We start from the raw sequence: 18343 nt of genomic DNA, 5'->3' as shown, positions 1-18343 counted from the left end.
ATCTATTCCAAATTTCCACCAATTTAAATGCCATAGATTTACTGAGCTTCCCGGCACATTTAATTAGGCACTGGATGAACAACCCCCCCTTTCATGGGGTATTGATTGAAAGGTTAGAAAACCATTTCATCCCACTCAATTGTATAAACCTCTCTCCTAGCCCCCGAGTCTCTTCTCGTTCTCATTCCACTCCTTTCCACGGAAGCATTGAAGAGCAAGTGACTTGCCCCAGTTCTCTGGAGCTCCAGTGTCAGGTCTTGAGCCATGAGGGCTACTGTAGTGCAGCGTTGGTCTGGGTGAAGCAGAGAAGAAGAACAAGCCTTTTCCAGGCTGGGAGCAGCAGATCAGAGAAGCTTGAAAAGACAGAGGCTCAAGGGTTTTGGGATTCTGTAAGATATTTATCTTAAAAATTTCTATACTGTCTAAACTGAGACGGTTTACAGAACATTACATACAGAAATTTAAAACCAATAGACAGCAATGATTATAGGCTCAGAAAATTTTCAATCAAACTCTATAAAAAGGCATTTACAAAGCATTGTGTTTCCTAAATGTACCTCTAGCCACACATTTCTGGAAGTGCCCTACAAGCGACTTCCACAATTTCACCCCTGCACACCAAAAAGTCATTGAGCTGGTCTCTACATATTTGGGCAATTCAGTGGCAAAGACCAACATCACCGTAGGAAACCAGGAGCCCAATTTACTGTCCTTTTAGCAAGAAAAAAAAAGGTCTCTGAACCTTTCTTACGTCAACTTTATGTTGGGTCCTGTTACTCCGGAACTTTTTGTCAATGAAAAATTTCACCTCAATTTAGCTATCGTATCCCACATTGTATGAGAGCCTGTATCATTTTTAGCCCATTTTCTCATGGTTAGGGCAGTGAGGCCTCCTTTTCAGCTGATTCGACAACACAGCTATGCTTAAGCGTGATATTAGTTGACTGGATATCTCAAGGTGTACCCCAAACGCATGGCTTTATACCTTTCAGCACTGATGTGCATTGACCAAAGCCGTGACTGTTGCTCCAGTTTGCTTCAGCCTTCTCACCTGCTTTCTTTTATTATCCCTTTTATATTATCGTATGCAGTTGCTTGTAACTGACCAGAATCCTATGTTGGGTATGAGCTCAACGTCTCAAATTTGGGGGATCTGCCAGATACTTATGACCTGGATTGGCCCTGGTCAGTGACCGGATGCTGGGCTCCATGGAGCCAAAGACAACCCCCTGCTTGGAAATTCTTTTTAATTAATCCAGTGGACACTTTGGACTTTTTGGATTCTTCAGCTTATTCTCTCTTTGCTCAGGTGATCCACAGTTTTATCAGGGCCTAATAGCAGGGCTTTTCTAGAACAGCTATGTTGCTAGTGTTCACACAGTTTCTAACCAGCTAGGTTAGGGGTGGAATTTGGGCAGAGCCACAACTTAGTTGGTTGGAGGCAGCATTCAGTCTCCTAATTGGATAGCTGAGCTAGGACAGCAAATAAGCTGTTCTAATTTTATTTGCCCAGTTAACTTCTGGGATAGCGCACATTCCCTAATCCCTTATTTGTCCCGTTTCTCTGTCTCTTACATGTTTAGTATACAGCACTGCATACATGTAGTAGCACTAGAAATATGATAAGTTCAATGCCGGGGTTAATTCAGCCTGCGACTGTCTGCAGATACAAGCCATGAATATTATCCCAACAATGATTTGTGCTTAACATTTGAAGATCTAGAAATAATCACACAATAATGGCAAGATGAGATCAGAGTCCTATGTCTTACCCTGTTTCTAACCAAAATTATAATGCTGTACATGTCCCCGACAAAAGCTGAAAAAAAAAAAAAGAAAGAGGTAGTAAGCCTCGTGCTCCCCAAATAAAAAGCTTCTTCTGATGGTGCATGGAATTAAAAAATGTCATCTTCAGCAAGATTTTTCCAATCGAAATCCATTAGTGCCATTCTCACTTAATACACAGAGGCCCCTAATCTCACATCACAAAAGAAAACGGAACAACGCAGACATATCAGCAAAGCTAACTTTGGGGGTAATTTGCTCTTTCAATATTGTCAGGGCAAAAACATGCACAAAAGATATCACCTCCACATAGTTTGGACAGAGTAGAGGCAGAAATGCAATATACATGCATGCTTTATAAAATATACATACAGCCAGCTTGATTTTATTTTTAAAAGTGCCAACATATCGCACTTTCACAAATAAATCTTCTAAAGATGTTGGCTCTTCAGTTCATGCATCACCCAGAAATCATAGTTCCCCATGGCATACTACAGTATATGCCAGCATTTCCTTCTGAAGATCTGGAATTTAGCATTGTTTTTAATTACTGTTAACCGAGTCGAGCTTCCTCTGGTTGATGACCTGGTATATAAAGCTAAGTTTTAGTTCAGTTTAGTAATACTGAGTTCTTTTACTTTAAATATTGGTACCAGTCTTTGTTGGCTTATTTAATAAGAACCAGGTTCCTAGAACCAGCTCCAACAGTGCCCTAATGCAGATACTCTGAAGTACCCATAAACGTATGCATGGGAAACCTCATGTGTGTCTGCATGAACAATTTTTCACAGAGAAAACTCTTTACAACCCTTAGCCTCAGAGAAGAGAAGCTTCTAACAGGGCTCAGAGGCAAGAAAGGCAAACAGGCGCATATGCTGAACCTCATTTTATAAAGACAGCATGGGTGGAGGAGGGGCAGAGTGGTTAGGGCTCAGCCTCAGCACCCTGAGGTTGCAGGTTCAAGCCTAGCGCTGCTCCTTGTGACCCTGGGTAAGTCACTTAACACTCCATTGTCCCAGGTATATTAGTCAGATTGTGAGCCCACTGGGACAGAGAGGGAGAAATACCCGAGTACCTGAATGCAAACCACTTAGGCTATAGTGGTAATTAACATACACAATCATGCCTACTTAGAAGCAATGTGTAATTGTGTGTCAGATAAAACCATACAATAAGAAGATATCATGGATGCATCATAGAAACCAGAGTAGTGAATTTATTCTTCAAAGTCCTGACATTTGCTGCAAATTGCCCCATTTTTTACATAAAAAACAGAAACATTGTGAGCCAGGAAGTCATATAGCAGAGCCAGATTATGCTGTCAAATATTGCCAAAGTGCTGCATTCGGGTCTAATGGAGGATGAATAAATGTTCTATCATGGACGCTGGGCAACCAGTTGCCATAATAGACCAGGCTCCGCAAGCTGCATCTGGTGCCATCTGTAGAATTGGCCACCAAATAATCATCTGCAACAGTATTTGATTTGTGGAATAAAGTTGGAGCCCAGAAACATATTTTGTTACACAATGACTTCAATACTTAGGACCTTCTCCCTGAATGATCTTGAAAATCCAGAAGAGTTTAAATTCTAAAATATGTTTGATACCAACATGTTGGAGACAATTAAAAACAGGAACAAAATGGGAGCAATGTACAATTGTGCATCCAAGCCCTGCCTCTGAAATTTTTAACTTGCCTAAAACACAGACTGAAAACGTTCTGTAGCCTTACCAATAATTCCAAGGAAGAGGACAAAGGTTATGGCATCTCTGTAGAATTTGAAGCCCACAGGCTTCGGGTAAAGGATGGAGCTGATTAGGTTACCCTTAGCTGTGCAAAACCCTGCCAAAGGATTAAAAAAAATGGCAAGTGTCAGTGTTTCTGAAGCTTTTAAGCTCTCAATTACCATGGAGGCTGATCTGAAATGATTGCACTTTGATTTGCTAAATTCCCACGCTAGTCAATTCATCTGAACCCGAGTACTCCTGTGATCAATGGCCTGTCCCTGGGTGCTTTTTCTCTGTTGAACTTGGACCAGAGAGTGAAGTTAATGACAAGTGACAAAGCCAGCTACACTGGTTGAGAGGATGCTCAGGGGCATTTTGATGGATTATAAAACAACCTACATTTATTAGCACATTTATAAATGGAAAGAACAATTGCGATACAAAAAGGAAATTATAATAAATTTAAAGAGATCTGGGGGCCATTGACAAAATATTGCAATGAATGAATACCATTTTTCCAATATGAGTACTAATTTGGATGAAGGGTGGGGGGGTTTCTGAATTTGCTTAAATAGTTAGTTCATTAGATAAGAATTCTTATACGGTATATTTGATGGCATATAGAAGGAGAGGGATGGGAGGGAAGGGATTAAATCTTATGTATCAAGGTTAAATTGATAAGAAATTCAAGTGATGGATACAATTTCAATATGTAAATTATTTGTACATTTGATGTAAGATGTAAAATGAATAAAGAATTAAAAAAAAAAAAAAAAAAGGCACTGAGTAAACCAAGATCTATGAAGACAAAACTGCTGGGAATAGGAAGTTTAAGGAAGTCTCACTAAAGAGAGGTTCCAGCTCTTAACTTAGCAAATTTCCTTCTCTAGTTGGAGTAAAAGCAGAAACGGAGAAATTGCTTAACTTTGTCACTACTGGTAGGGCTTCCCATAACTTGCATTGGTGGGGGCTCTCATGCAACTGGAATGTTATCAGTTGGGAGCTGAGAGGGAACCAAGGAAGAGACTGGAGGTGATGGAGCAGATTCTCAGCAGGAACATTTCCAAACCAGAAGAGAAATGTATTTGCCTGCTTTGCAGCAAAAGGCTCCTCGGGATACAGTTTCGACCCAGAGGATATCCACAGGAATATCTCCACCATTAACAAGAGGTAAACGGTTTAAATGTCACTCAGCCGTTCAGCTTAGGAAGAGATTACTTGTCAAGCAGGGTTATAAATGGTTTCTCAACTCAAGTAAAGATTTAGTCAGTATTATAGCTCTCAACGAACTATCTAGGAAACCAGCCTATCACAGTGTGTCCCTTTGAACTGGGTGGACACCCTGCAGAGTGGTTTATTTATTTTATGGGTTTTTTCCTTCTTTCAGCCCCAATTTTTTTTTTTTTTTAAATTCTTTATTCATTTTGAATCTTACATCTTATGAGAGCACTGCATTTCTTGATTTATATTAATGATCAAACTGATCATTGCTTTATTTTCTGTAAATACTTTTTGCAAACTGAGGTCATCAACTCAGTTAATAAATATGTGACAGTAAAGCTGTTTATTGTTCAAATCTCTTCTGGGGTGTAAAGGGGATTTGTCACAGAGCTCAAGGAGTGACTGACTCATATGATGCCAACCATCCACATTTTGAGAGGCAGAATCCTAATTCAAGGTACTGGAAAGCTCAGCCCCACATAAAACAAACTTCCCGAAACCTGACAGTGTACAGGATCTGCAACCAGCAGGGCATAAACTGCAAGACAGATAGGGTGAAGAAAAAGATGGGCCTTCAAAACAAGAGTCTGCAATCTTGCATACAATATTTCTTAACTCTTATGCAGGGCAAAAAAATGATGGTGTTTATAAATACTCTATAAAGAAGGATCTCTATAAATCCTTTCCTCTGTGAAATATTTACCTGTACGGGTCACCACAGCATGAATTTCACCTCCCGTGTATGACTTTGCCTGAATAATATGTGTGCCACAGAAAAGGGTGTGACGTTTGTGCTCATCTGGTGAATAAACCGTGTTGGCAGCCTGAGGCCCATCTGGTACAGGGGTTTTCATTTCAGGGACACTCTCACCTGTAAAACAAAAGAGAGAGCAATTTTGAAAGGAATATCCATGGTAAATCTGTATACTTTGGAGAAAAGGCAGGAGATATGATAGAGACATTTAAATACCTACGTGGTATAAATGGGTATCTGTCTAGTCTCTTTCAATTGAAAGGAAGCTCTGGAATGAGGGCATAGGATGAAATTAAGAGGCTCAGGAGTAATCTAAAGAAATACTTTTTTACAGAAAGGGTGGTAGATGCGTGGAACAGTCTCCTGGAAGAGGTGGTGGATAGTCACATGGGATCTCTTAGAGAGAGGAAGAGATTTTTCTGCCATCGTGTTTCTATGAAGAGGAAGGATATTTAGGATTGAAGTACTTCTTGGAAGGCTGAGATCTGGAAGCTTTTGAAGCAGAGAGTAGATATATTCTGTTCATATCTAGTGATTTTCTGGATAGCCTCCCTACCAAACAACTCATCTCCCAGGCATGGTATGTTGTATGTTCCCATTGAGGTCCGAGACCCACAGCCAAGCTTGTCTAGAGGTTACATCAAAGGTGTCGAAAAACAATTGGGCCCTAAACTTCCTGGTTTTTTTAGAGATGTGTTGTAAGTTGGTCATCAGGCAAAAATTGTTTAAATTGAATTAACTGTTGAACTGTTAGATCTGGCAGGTAAGCTGAATTTTGAAAAAGACGTTTCCCAAACTTGTCCAGGGTTCTCCCCTCCCTTCCTGGATCTGCGAGCTTTCTTAAGTGCAGACCCCACCAGAAGGGATTGATGTTGTAACTGAGATTTATCAAATCCTGGACAAGACTGTACTCTATAAAGGGGGGCAGCCTTTCTACCAGGAGTGGGGCCCCTAATTTTTAAACATAGTCTCTTTGAAGTTCCTATGCATGAGCTTCTGCGATGGTGGTACAATACAGGATTAAAATGTTTAAGGGATGGTTTTCAGTACAGCTTCAAATGGAACTTACTGGTTGGTTCTGGTGCATTTAGGCATTATGGTATGGTGCATTTACATATAGTCCTTTGATTAAGTATACAGTTTTTATACACTATCTTCACTCTATCTATCTATCTCTATCTATAGATCTCTCTATATATATCTATCTATATATATATACACGCATACATACATACACACTATACCGAAAAACAGTCGATGTTCTGGGCCTAAAAATAGGCTCCTAGGGGTCAGAAGGCCTATAAACCGAAAATGGCAAAAATTAAAGGAAAATAAAAAATAAGGTAAAATTAGGAAAGAAAAATGAGATACTGAAGAAAATAAAGACAGGGAGGCACAAAAAGGGGGAAATTTGATGCACTTTGGAGTAGCTCCAAAAAATACAGCTTCTCAGCTCCACAGAAAACTGAGAACTGATGGTCCCATGAGCCAATGTTGGGTGAAAAGGCACCAGCGTATGAGCAGTCTCAAGTCTTAACGTGACAGTACACTTTTACATGGTCCTTACTGGGGCTCTGCCTGCTTGTCAAGGGAGGGGCTCAGCACGGGGCAGGAGCACGGAAAGCTCGCTCCTGCCGATACACCGCTGGACCACCAGGATTTAAAAAGGTGAAAAAAGGTATAAGTTTCCCTGGCAGACAGTCGGGCACTCACCTAAATTAGCCGGACAGAGCACCTGGCTAAAAGATGCTAGGAAGAATACTGCACATCACGGTCTGTGACACAATATTTGCTCCATAAGATGCACAGACATTTCCACTCACTTTTGGGAACATAAAAGTGTGTCTTATGGAGTGAAAAATACAGTATTTAAAAGATATTAATGAATAAACAAATATTTCCCACACAAAGGGAAACAGTGAAACTAGAGGACATGAATCGAGGTTGTGGGGTGGGAGACTTAGATCCTCCAATCAAAATTTACTTGAGGTACCAATTTATAAATCTGTTGAACTGGTGGGGCCACAGCTTTGGAAAAGACTTCCAACTGCATTATGCGGATTGCTAAATTGTGCAGAACATAAGAAAGCCTTGAAGAATTTTATTTCAACAGGCATTTGGGAATTAGGATCAGGGTTTGATAAAGTTTCTTTTAAAGAATCAACTTGAGGGTAATTTGACATCCTTCCTGGAGGATTCCACAGATATCATCTCAACAAAGGCCCCATTATTGGTCACATTCTCAAATTTAGAAGACAAATCTGTTGTATTAAAAGATCTTTTTTTCAGAAAGAAAACAGTTTCCTTCTGTGGTAAAACCATTTGGGTATTCCCAGATGTTTGTAGAGCTACTCAAGTACAGAGGAAGGATTTTCTGACTAAAGGAGCTACTTTTTCCCTCCGCTTTCCTTGTAAATGTCTAGTAATATTTCAAGGTAAGCTGTACATTTTTTTCAGCCTCTACAGTTGGAGAATTTTATTTCACATTTTGGATCCTGAAATAGCTGTGGAAATATAAAGCTGGAGTTCATAAGTATATGATGCCTAAGATGTATTGAGAATCTTATTTAGATCTTGATTGTATTTCCTTTGTGCAAATTCTCTTTCTTCACCCTTGATGTAGGCTACTATAGTTTTTGTTACCTTTATGTATAAGCATGTAGCATGGATTATTTTATCAAGTTTCTTATAATGATTATGGGAAATGCAAGTTTCAGAAACACAATTAAAAAAAAAGAATCAGGATGTCAGGTAGAGACAAGATTCTATAAATCAGTCCAAGATGTATTTACAAGTTATGCTGATTTAATGGTAATGTCATGAATGTTTTAAAGTTGTATGTGATTTTTATACTGCCAAAAACATTCAGACTGAACAGTTAATATTGTAAATGACTAAATATATGGAGAAGGTGGTCAGTGCCTAAAATGCCCTCCCAAGGGAGGTGATGGAGACAAAAATGACGATGAATTTCAGAAAGGTGTGAGAAGAACATAGAGAATACTTAATTAGAAAGAGGATGTTGTAAAAATGAAACTTAAATGACTGCATGTGTGTTGATGAATTGACTGATGCTTAGACAGTGACATTGGTTATAAGGAACTGAAGCCAGTGGCGGGTTTGGCAAGACAGGTTTCGATGGAAACTTCAGTGGTTGGACCATAAGGACCGTACCAGGCGGACTTTGATGGTTTGTGTCCCAAAAATGACAATGAAAGATCCGGATCAAGTCTACAAGTTTTATACCACATTCATGGTTGGTTTAATCTGGAACTGCTGGGCAGGTTCAGGCCTTTATCTCACCTGTTAACATGCTCTCATTGACCATGCACTCTCCAGTCAGCAGTGCGGCATCACATGGGAGCAGAAAGCCATCTGGAGGTAGGATGATGCACTCCCCAGGTACCAGGTCCACAGAGCTCACAATGTCCTCCTCTGAAAGGTAAAAGAAATAGTTAGCACTTCATCACAAACATGCACGTGCCATCTTCCCCTTACACTTTTTCACTCGTATGCACATGTGAACTATCTACTTAAAGGGTGCAAGCATAATGAGTGCATGGGACAGTCTTAATTACACAAATGCTCTCCTTATTGTGTTTACATAAAATCACAGCATTTCAAAGCTTTCAAAAAGCCATCCGACATCATCTTACAAGTGTGTGCTTTTTGATGGATTTATTTTATTTTTTTGTTTCCTTGATCAACACTGACAGACCAGCCTGATAAATTCGGTAGGTTTGGCGTTCACTCACATCCTATATTAATGCTTTTAACTACAGTTCCTTAAAGTGCTGTTTTCTTTTTTTGTAGGACAAAAGGTATTGGACATTATGGTAATTTTTTTTTTTGGGGGGGGGCATTGCCCTCCCAAATACTGAATCGGATTAATAACAGCCAGTTCATCACACTGAAATGGCCATGATAAATCATCCTAAACCTGACAAATAGTTATCCAGATCTAAGCACAAAGTAGGGCACGCAGGTACCTCTCCGTAACATCTTTATCCTCCATGTTTTCTGACTGGCTGGAGAAAGACTACACACTCTCAGAACACAATGCTTATTAAGACCTCGGCAGTACCGCTGTGCGAAAAAAATTTTCACACACACAGACTTTGGCACCCAAATCGTCACTGATCTTTTTTTTTTACTTTATCTTAAATAAATATTTTTCAGTAAGTTATATTTATATTTTTTTCTAATCAATTTGAATTGAGGCTCTCAATTCAGAACAATGATATGGGACTAACAAACTCGGCTGCATAAGGGGAACTTTCTTGAAAAAGCCATGGCGAAACATAGTTCTATGTCGGAGCTTGAATCCCCCTGCCAGGTTGATACGAAAGATGAGTATTAACTTATAAAATATAAATATAACTTATTGAAAAATATTTAAGATAAAGTAAAGAAAGATCAGTGATGATTTGGGTGCCAAAGTCTGTGTGTGAAAAAACTTTGGAAGTCTTGGAAGATGTATTGTAGGGTGTGTATTATATGGCGAAAGACTAGCCATCTTTGCTCAGGAATTCATCATTAGCCCCATCCCACTGCTAGTCCCCAAGTCCTTTATTTTCAGTACACTGACTCATGATATGCTACTCACCTCCACTGTTCCTACGGACCTTGACACTGACAGTCATTTTCACCATATTTCGTAGTGTCATACTTTGCTGCAAATAAGAAAGAATTCTAGCTAAATACAGCACCGACTAGTCCTCCAAATAATCCTGTCTACCTCTGAGCCATGGATAATTGGATCTCACAATTCTGTACATCTAGGGAGCAATTCTGAATACCCCATGGACTTTGCAAGTATAATTGCATGCTCTTAAATAATAAAGATAGCCTTATAACCAAGGATTCTGGATTCCTGCATCAGATCAAGAGTTAGTTATGCTCCAAGGACTAGAAAAGTCTGAGGCACATTTACATAAATTACACATTCCCTGAGCTCTAGTCTAAGAGCCCAAAGACATAGACAAACACATGTCATACACTTGTACAGTTCTGCTGTTACTATTATGAAGAATGAAGAGACAGAAAACAGATATCAGCCCTCACCTTTCTAGTCTCATAAAGAGATAATCCTATCGAGATGGCTGAAATAAGAAAGATGCAGCCAGCATAATAATAATAACCATCACACATCCAGAGCACAATACTGAAAATCTGGAAAATGTAGAAAGGATTCAACACCTAGGAAAAGAAAAAAAAAAAGATGTAAATATCAAGGAAAGAAATAAAAATAAATAGCTTCAGACACAGCTGATTAGCTTGTGTGATGACCAGAAATCTACTGATTCCAGCAGTGGGGAAGCGTGGCCGATGCCGGACAGACTGTGCGCAGCAATATGGATCAGGAGCAAGAATGCGCATTCATATAGTCTAAGTCCAGGGAGAGGGGCAAAACATCTTAAAATGAAACGTAGCAAGTAACTGCTTTAATGCACTTTGAAGTTTTATCTTTAGATAGCAGAATGCAAAGACTTTTGGAAAACATTGTATATACATATTCATGGGATCACTCTGGGCGATCTCTGGTAACACACTTTTTGGGCTTGCGAGCTACTTTTCAAATGACCAAGTCAAAACGATCTACCAACAATAAAAACACTAAACATATACCCCCTCTTTCACTACGGTGTGCTAGTCGATTTAGCACACGTTAAGTGCTAATGTGCCCATTATATTCTATGGATTAGCGCGTGCTAAATCGGCTAGCACGCCTTAGTAAAATACCCCCATATTTATTTATATATAGACCGAGTGCACCTCGTTCCATTCCCCAACTAACATCTGTCTCCTCCATCCCTATTGGCAACATGTTTCCCTCCTCTGTTCTGATCCTGCATCTCTCTGTTCTTCCTCAGGGTCTCTCCCCCTCTGTCTCTTCTGTCTGCATCTTCCATAGTCCAACATCTGCCCCCTCTCTTCTACCTCCCCTTTGTTTCAGGTTTCTCCCTCTCTCTATCTTCCTTTAGCTAACATTTTGAGTCCTCCCACCTTTGGTCCAGGTCTTTGTCTCTATCACTCAGTCTTCCCCCTCCCCAGGGCCTGGCATCTCTCTCTCCTCGGTTCAAAGTGTTTCAACCTCTCTAACCCCTCTAGTAGTCCAGGATCTGCCTTATCTTCCCACTCCCTTTTGGTTCAAGGCTGCTTTCCCGCCCCTCCTCAAGGTCCTTTTGTCTCTTCTCTCCCCCCCCCCTCCCCGATACAGCATCTCTAAGGCAATCCCCCTCCTGCCAGGGCCCTCGCGATGGGCACAATTTTACCCCGACGTGCGGGGCCTTATCTCCGCTGCTTCCCTCACCTCCGTTGCTTCCCTCAGACTGGATCCCGCACCTCCGTTCTTCCCTCTGGGCCTACCACAGTTGAAAGTTCATTATGGCAGCCTACAGAGCAAATGTAGCAGGCTGCCGTCAGCTTCTGTAGCACATTCCCTCTGCCATGGTCCCATACCTCCTCTGACGTCAGGGGTGGGACAGTGGCAGAGGGAATGTGCTACAGAGGCTGACAGCAGTCTGCTACGTTCGCTCTGCAGGCTGCCGTAATTCCACTACTTTAAAGGTGAGACAGTGACCGGGGGAATTCTAGGGAGAACATTGGCTCTGCGATCTACCAGCGTTGCCTTTGCGATCGACCGATAGATCACAATCAACGTTTTGGGCACCCCTGCACTAAATGTTTATAATCTGGGTGTGTTGTGTATTTTACTGGCTGGAGGAACAGAGAACAGTCTCACCTCATCCACCAGCAACTGTAGGTATGACTTCACCGGTACATCAATCAAATTGGGCCCATAAATCTTTTTTCTGTGGAGAAAGAGATGCAAATCAGAAATAAGATGACATTCAGAGAAAGAAATGTATCCAGGAAAATTGCCTGGTGAAAAGTCACATAGTGATCAACAAGACTTGTATCCTTATCTGAGGAAGGAGGACTCTCCAAAGGGTGTCTTGAGAGCAGAAAAAGAATGCAGTGCACTTAGAGAACCTTTTCAATTCCTAGTCAAGAAGCAGATACAAGTCTCTGTAGATAAGTTTCCCAGATAAAATGCTTCTGCTAGGGAAAGTGGATCTACATATTAATAACAAATCTACTCTTCGCATGTTTAAAGCCCAAGATCTGAAAAGAAAAATTGGCAAAGAGAACGGGGAAAGCAGGACCTGACTCACCATAAGGCTGAAGTAGTGGGGAAACCGAGGGGTATGTGGGACTTCCACATCTTGAAGATTAAACATTCTTAGAAACATCCTGGACAATGGTTAAAAAAGCTAAACATTGGTTATTAAGACTTAAAAAAAAAAAAAAAAAAAAAAATTTTATTGGGCATAAAATTCAAATGTTTCCAGATCTGGCACAAGACACACAAAAATGTCGACGCAAATTCTTTTTTTTTTTTTTCTTAAATCTTTATTCATTTTCAGTTCATACAACAAGTGTATAATATTATATCAGAGAACTCATACAAATCACTTGACAGTCTTATCAACATTTTCACAAGTACATAAAAACTCCCTCCCCCTTCCATCCCTTCCAATAATAATGAATCAAATAAATCTCACATCTTACACCCCCCCATCCCACACTAATTATAGTCTTGTACATAGAAAGGTGTCTAATCATTAGAATCTCGACGCAAATTCTTGATTCTAAAGTCAGATGTTACTGCTCTTGGGGCAACCTTTTTTCTTCATCACCCAGGCAAATGTTTGATACAGTATAAAATGCAGAAATATGTTTTCTTTGACCCTAGCCAGCTGACGTCCTTCTTGTCAGGGGCCCGCCTGGAAGGAGGGGAGATATGAGTACTCTTTGATTTGTTCGAGATCCTCTCTCAGTTAATTGAACTACTTGTTTTCCTTTATAATTTAATGTTTTTCTTATTAATAATATGCTCGCTGATTCTACTTCTTGGATCTTATTTTGAGGACTTTAGTTGAAGTTAAGCTAACATTTTCTTATTATGTTAGATTATATCTGTATAGTTTGTATTGTACTTTATTTTACCTTTCTGTGCAAGTGGATACTTGATAAGATATTGAAAAACTGATAAATAAATTAAAAAAACAAAAACAAAACCAGAAGCTAAAAAGATCAGTTGCAAAGTTAGGATTGTAAACCAGGCGTGGATGTTATTTAAAACTACCATCTTGGAAGCCCAGACCAGATGGCCAATCAGGGACTTCCTTAGACTCCTTAGGTATGGGGAGGGGTGAGCTGGGCTGGTCAACTGGCGGGTTTGCGATGGCAGGAGGGAGTTGGCATCCCTCCTGCCATATTTATTTGTTTGTGCGTGGGGAGGGGGTGGACAGCTTCGGGCCTGATGGCAGCGGCGACAGATTTCAGTGCAGGGGCATTTTTTGGTTCTGGGAAGGGGGCACACTGTTGGGTTAAAACCACAGGCTTGCAAAGTTTTGCAGAATATATAAAAAAGGAAAAATTCCCTTTTTATATATTCTGCTAAAAAGCATTGCGAGCCTGTGGTTTTAGAGGGCAGGAGAATCGGCCAGGATAGAAGCGACTGACTTCAGCGGTCGCTTCTTTTATGATCAGCAAGCCCAATCGGTGTTGTACAAATTGTTTAGTGAATCGCTACCTTCCAAAATTTGCATGCCATTTCCCTCATTTGCATGCGCTGATCGGATCGGGAGGAAGGTTAGTGAATCGGGTCGGGTCGCAATCCGATCAGTACACGATCAGTTTGCTTAGTGACTCTAGCCCTATATTCCCTCAAAACCATCACCAGCACTAACCAAATACAATTTACTTAAAATAAGAAACACTTATGATGTACTGTAGTAAAGTATTATGCTGGCAGCTGATAAGAGTGGAATTGTGGCTCCACTGTGCCCTTCCACAAACAGCGACACTCCAAATCACTGTCAAGGTACGAGCTTCATGTAGATGTGTTTTTGGGTCTGAGCACATTTAGCAAAATATATACATATTATAAGTTTGATTTAGGGTAATAGTTACTTAAACCTGTGTAATATTTGGTGATTTGTTTCTCAGGCACATAGGCGCTTCCATAAAGATCTGTATCTGAAGCTTCTGGCAAGAACTTACCTGGTGTTCTGGTCTTGCTGGCTCAGTCCTAATCGGTATCGCTGGAGATCTGACAGGGTCCATCCTTCATCAAATGTGCTGCATACAAACCAGAGAGACAACTTAAAGGCGCTTGTTTTAGGCAGTCTAGAAATATTAGCAATAAATAAATACAAAATATTCGCATTTGATTTGGCCCTGAATACACTGTTTCTATTTGGCCGAATAGTGATTTAAGAAAGATTAATTTCCTACTTCAATAATCTTCTTTCTTGCAGATGTGTCTAGTGGTTTGGCTTGTAGAATGTTCTCAATCATCTTTTGAACTCCACCTTCTTCTCAGGGAGCTGCTCCTGCCCCCTCCGTTTGTACAAAAGCAATTAAGTAGCACTGTACTGACAGATATAACCGGAAGGAGGGAAACAGGAAAAAAAAATCCCCAACACTACATCCTGCTCTGTGACATATTTAGTGACATTCAAGTAACTGATCAAATCAAATACAAAAACTGTGTGCAACCACCACTAATCTTACAGAGAGCTCGTATCTACTCACATGTTCTGCTGTTAAGCAGAGACTTAAACCAGACTTTATGTTCTTGAGTATTTCCCTTTATTTATTTATTTATTTTTTATATTCTCTAAGTTCATCTTAGAGACAGAGGATTCTGCAAATTCAGACTGATCTTAAGGCACACGAAGCCCCCTGACATCTACAAGAAAAAAAGAACCTAATCTTTCTATCCAGTGAAATGTGGCTAGTGGTCCTGAATGCTAGGGACACACCAAAGCAGTCCCCAGAGTCTAGGGTGGGCGCGCTGAGCCTGCCTTCAAAACAGGACCTGAAAGCGGCAGCTTTCCTGGTCGCTATGTCCACTCTATAAAACTTGGTACAGATATTAGGTTTAGACCAAGTAGCTGCTCCACAGATTTCATTGGGCGAAACCACCTGAGTCTCCGCCCATGAGGTAGCGTGTCCTCTAGTTGCGTGCACTTTCAGTGCAATCTGGAATAAATTCAATGTATCCCGAACTGAGGAGTCCATCTCACCTGATTTTAAGCAAAACAGAGGTGTTTTAAGGCAAATAGAGGATTTTATTTTCAAATCGTGAAATTCAAGATAGCTACCATGACAGCGATTTAAGCCAGTGGGAACTACACTAGGGTTAAAAAAAAATAGCAATTTTAGAGGTAAGGAACCCTAGCTCTAGCTCCAGAACAACAACAACAAAAAAAAAATCACTTTTCAGAACTCCAATTTTCTTCCCCAGGCTGTCAGTCTTATCTCACTATGCCATGCTTGTGCTGGGAGCTACCTGGGCTGAAACTTTAGCCACAGAAAAGGAGAACTTCTGCCTCAAACAAGCCTGGAACTAAACTGATTGCTTCTTCCAACTGCTTCTCTGACCTCCGACCAGCTGGAGACTTCAATCCCCCATGGGAGGAGGAAATGCAGCCGACTCTGATCCTGGTAAAAAAAAAAACAACCCTCCACCGAGCCACTCAAGCCCACTGTGGACAGAACATGGGGGACCGGGTTCCCTGAGTTCCCAGACTGTTAGTGCAGGCTGGCCAAGTGGGTGCAATGCAAAGCAGTTTTGCCCCTTGGCTACAGACCTCTGACCTCAGGGTCTGAGCTCTCCTACAGCCAGAGATGTCCCCCTTTGCAGTACCAACAAAAAGCCTTACGATTGGATGAAAACCCCCTGAATTAAATGAAAAATAATCTCAAGCAGAACAGATAGGTTCCTACAATCTTGCATGTAGAGAGGAAAACTGAGGAACTGGAGGACAGCCCAGAATGAAGGGAGGCGGAGCAGAAAATGTTGAGGCTTTCTACAAAGAATCTCGCGGGAAGGGATTGACTACCCATCCGTAAGGAATTTTATGCTGTTTGCACAGGAAAAAACATAAATATGTTTTCTGAAATCTTAATATTAATTCCCTCTCCCCCTTACGCTTGTTCAGATTTTTGTGTTGCTTGCGGCTTGCTGTTCTATCAATCCAAAAACAAAAAAGGAATGCCATTAAAAAAGAAAAGCTCTCTCTGGCCGCAGAGAGAAAATGATTTACAGAGCTCGCAGTATGTTCTGCCTGCCCAGACTATTAAGTTTTTCTTTTAAAAAGATACTTGGCTAGGACATTAAATAAAATAAACAGATTTCAGTGGAAAAAGAAAAGATGTGAGGTAAGAATCTATGACAGTCTCACTTGTCCCTTCTACTAGGTTAATGCAGAGTTCCCCAAGGTGGTTTCCAAAGCTCTGTTTGTCCAACTCTGCTCTACCTAGGGGCTATTTTTTTCTTCTCTGGGGAAGCTCCAGCAGAGGAATCTGAAAGGAGAATCTTTTAAAAGACAGACACAGAGGCCTTCCTACCTGACTTTGCAAAAATCCCGGTGTGTTTCAGTCCAGATGTGACGCATTCCTTCAAACACATAGTACCGGAGAACATTTTTCTAAGGAGTTTATTAAAAACAAACAAAAAACACCAGTGAAAGAGTAAAGCCTCATTAAACTAACAAAACCAAAACCATTTTTGCTAACTACATTCCATTCTTAAAAGAGAACTGTGATTCAATCCTCCTAATCCCACTTAAAAGGATAACTCATAGATTAGGGTGGACCTTTTCTGTCTTATCCCTATCCATTACTCAAATGTGTTACAGGTCACATCAGCTGCTCAGGTGGCTAAAGGGCCAGGCAATTTTTTAAATCCATGATTTACAAGCAGTTTTCAAAGAAAAACTCCTTGCGATTTCTAAAATCCTGTCCTGTGTAAAACAAACGTATATTTATACTTTAGCAGGACTGTTCTAACTCCATCCTGCCAGTTCTCAATTTTTTTTCAGGAAGTTGGGGTGTATGGTTAACTTGAAAGGGGGAATGGGATTTGATATACAGCCTTTGTGTGGTTCCAATCAAAGCTGTTTACATATTATATGTCTATCTGGCAATGGAGGGTTAACCCTTTCAGGACCATAAGGATCGTAGGCCAATTTTTGTGGTTTTGACGTCATTTTTATGGTAAAAAGGGCTTGCAGATGCCAAAAAATTGATTTTTTTGTGAAATATCATTATTTTTATTTAAAAAAATCAAGCTTCTGGCTTATGGACAGTGTGGCAAGTGAATCTTCTCGTCAATCTGGCAACGACGCTAATGAATGAATGTCGGAACCAGTTTGTTTACATAAAGGCAGTATCATATGGAATCCGTACATATCAAATTTAGAACTGTAGACTATCCCAATCAAAATTTATAGGATTTTAAAGTTATGGGACAAATATGTCCCTTGGTCCTGAAAGGGTTAAGTGACTTGCCTGTAGTGGGAATCGACCCCGGTTTCCCTTGTTCTCAGGCCACTGCACTAACCATTAGGCTAAACACTAGGCCTGACCCCCTGCTGCTTGTCCCTCACCCATGATGGCATCTATCAGCTGCAGGAGACTTCCATCCCACTACTCGCTCTCTGCCTTTTGTCCTAATGATTAGCCAGCACTCCAAGACCTCATGGGCCATGTACCCTGCACCTAAGCTTGTGAGATCATGAAGTAGGTGCGCTGCCCAGTAGTGATTTCAGCCTTTTGAATATTTTTACCTCCTCTTTCCTGTGGAGCTGGATGGTATCCCTCCATTCTTCCTCCTCTGCCACTGCGATCACTACACCATCTCTACCATCTGTGATTTGGGACCCTGCACCCAGCTCTGTGCCACTGCAAAAAGAGATATCTTCGTCTGATAAGAGATCTTTGGGCTGTGGTAGAAACACAATGGCAGATAAAGGCCAAACGGCCCATCCGCAGTA

The 18343-nt window shown here is 40.7% G+C and overlaps 1 protein-coding gene across 6 annotated transcripts in view; it reads right to left on the bottom strand.

Moving 5' to 3' along the window:
• The window catches only part of ATP13A2 (ATPase cation transporting 13A2), a 90755-nt gene that overhangs the window by 49301 nt on the left and 23111 nt on the right, over nucleotides 1-18343 (bottom strand). For 5 of the 6 annotated variants that reach the window (XM_033921913.1, XM_033921912.1, XM_033921917.1 and 2 more), the window contains 10 exons: nucleotides 18137-18251; nucleotides 16917-16996; nucleotides 14562-14639; nucleotides 12235-12304; nucleotides 10554-10688; nucleotides 10096-10162; nucleotides 8793-8924; nucleotides 5439-5606; nucleotides 3519-3629; nucleotides 1773-1819 (listed from right to left, as the gene is read on the bottom strand). In XM_033921913.1, coding sequence (XP_033777804.1) covers nucleotides 1773-1819; nucleotides 3519-3629; nucleotides 5439-5606; nucleotides 8793-8924; nucleotides 10096-10162; nucleotides 10554-10688; nucleotides 12235-12304; nucleotides 14562-14639; nucleotides 16917-16996; nucleotides 18137-18251 — 1003 coding nt within the window. The remainder of the gene's footprint in view (nucleotides 1-1772; nucleotides 1820-3518; nucleotides 3630-5438; nucleotides 5607-8792; nucleotides 8925-10095; nucleotides 10163-10553; nucleotides 10689-12234; nucleotides 12305-14561; nucleotides 14640-16916; nucleotides 16997-18136; nucleotides 18252-18343) is intronic. The other variant, XM_033921915.1, reaches the window with a different exon arrangement.

The sequence above is a fragment of the Geotrypetes seraphini genome, chromosome 15 (assembly GCF_902459505.1).
Source record: "Geotrypetes seraphini chromosome 15, aGeoSer1.1, whole genome shotgun sequence".
Lineage (NCBI taxonomy): Eukaryota > Metazoa > Chordata > Amphibia > Gymnophiona > Dermophiidae > Geotrypetes > Geotrypetes seraphini.
The sequence above is the reverse complement of the archived record's forward strand: the minus strand, read 5'-3'. Positions and strand labels throughout refer to the sequence as shown.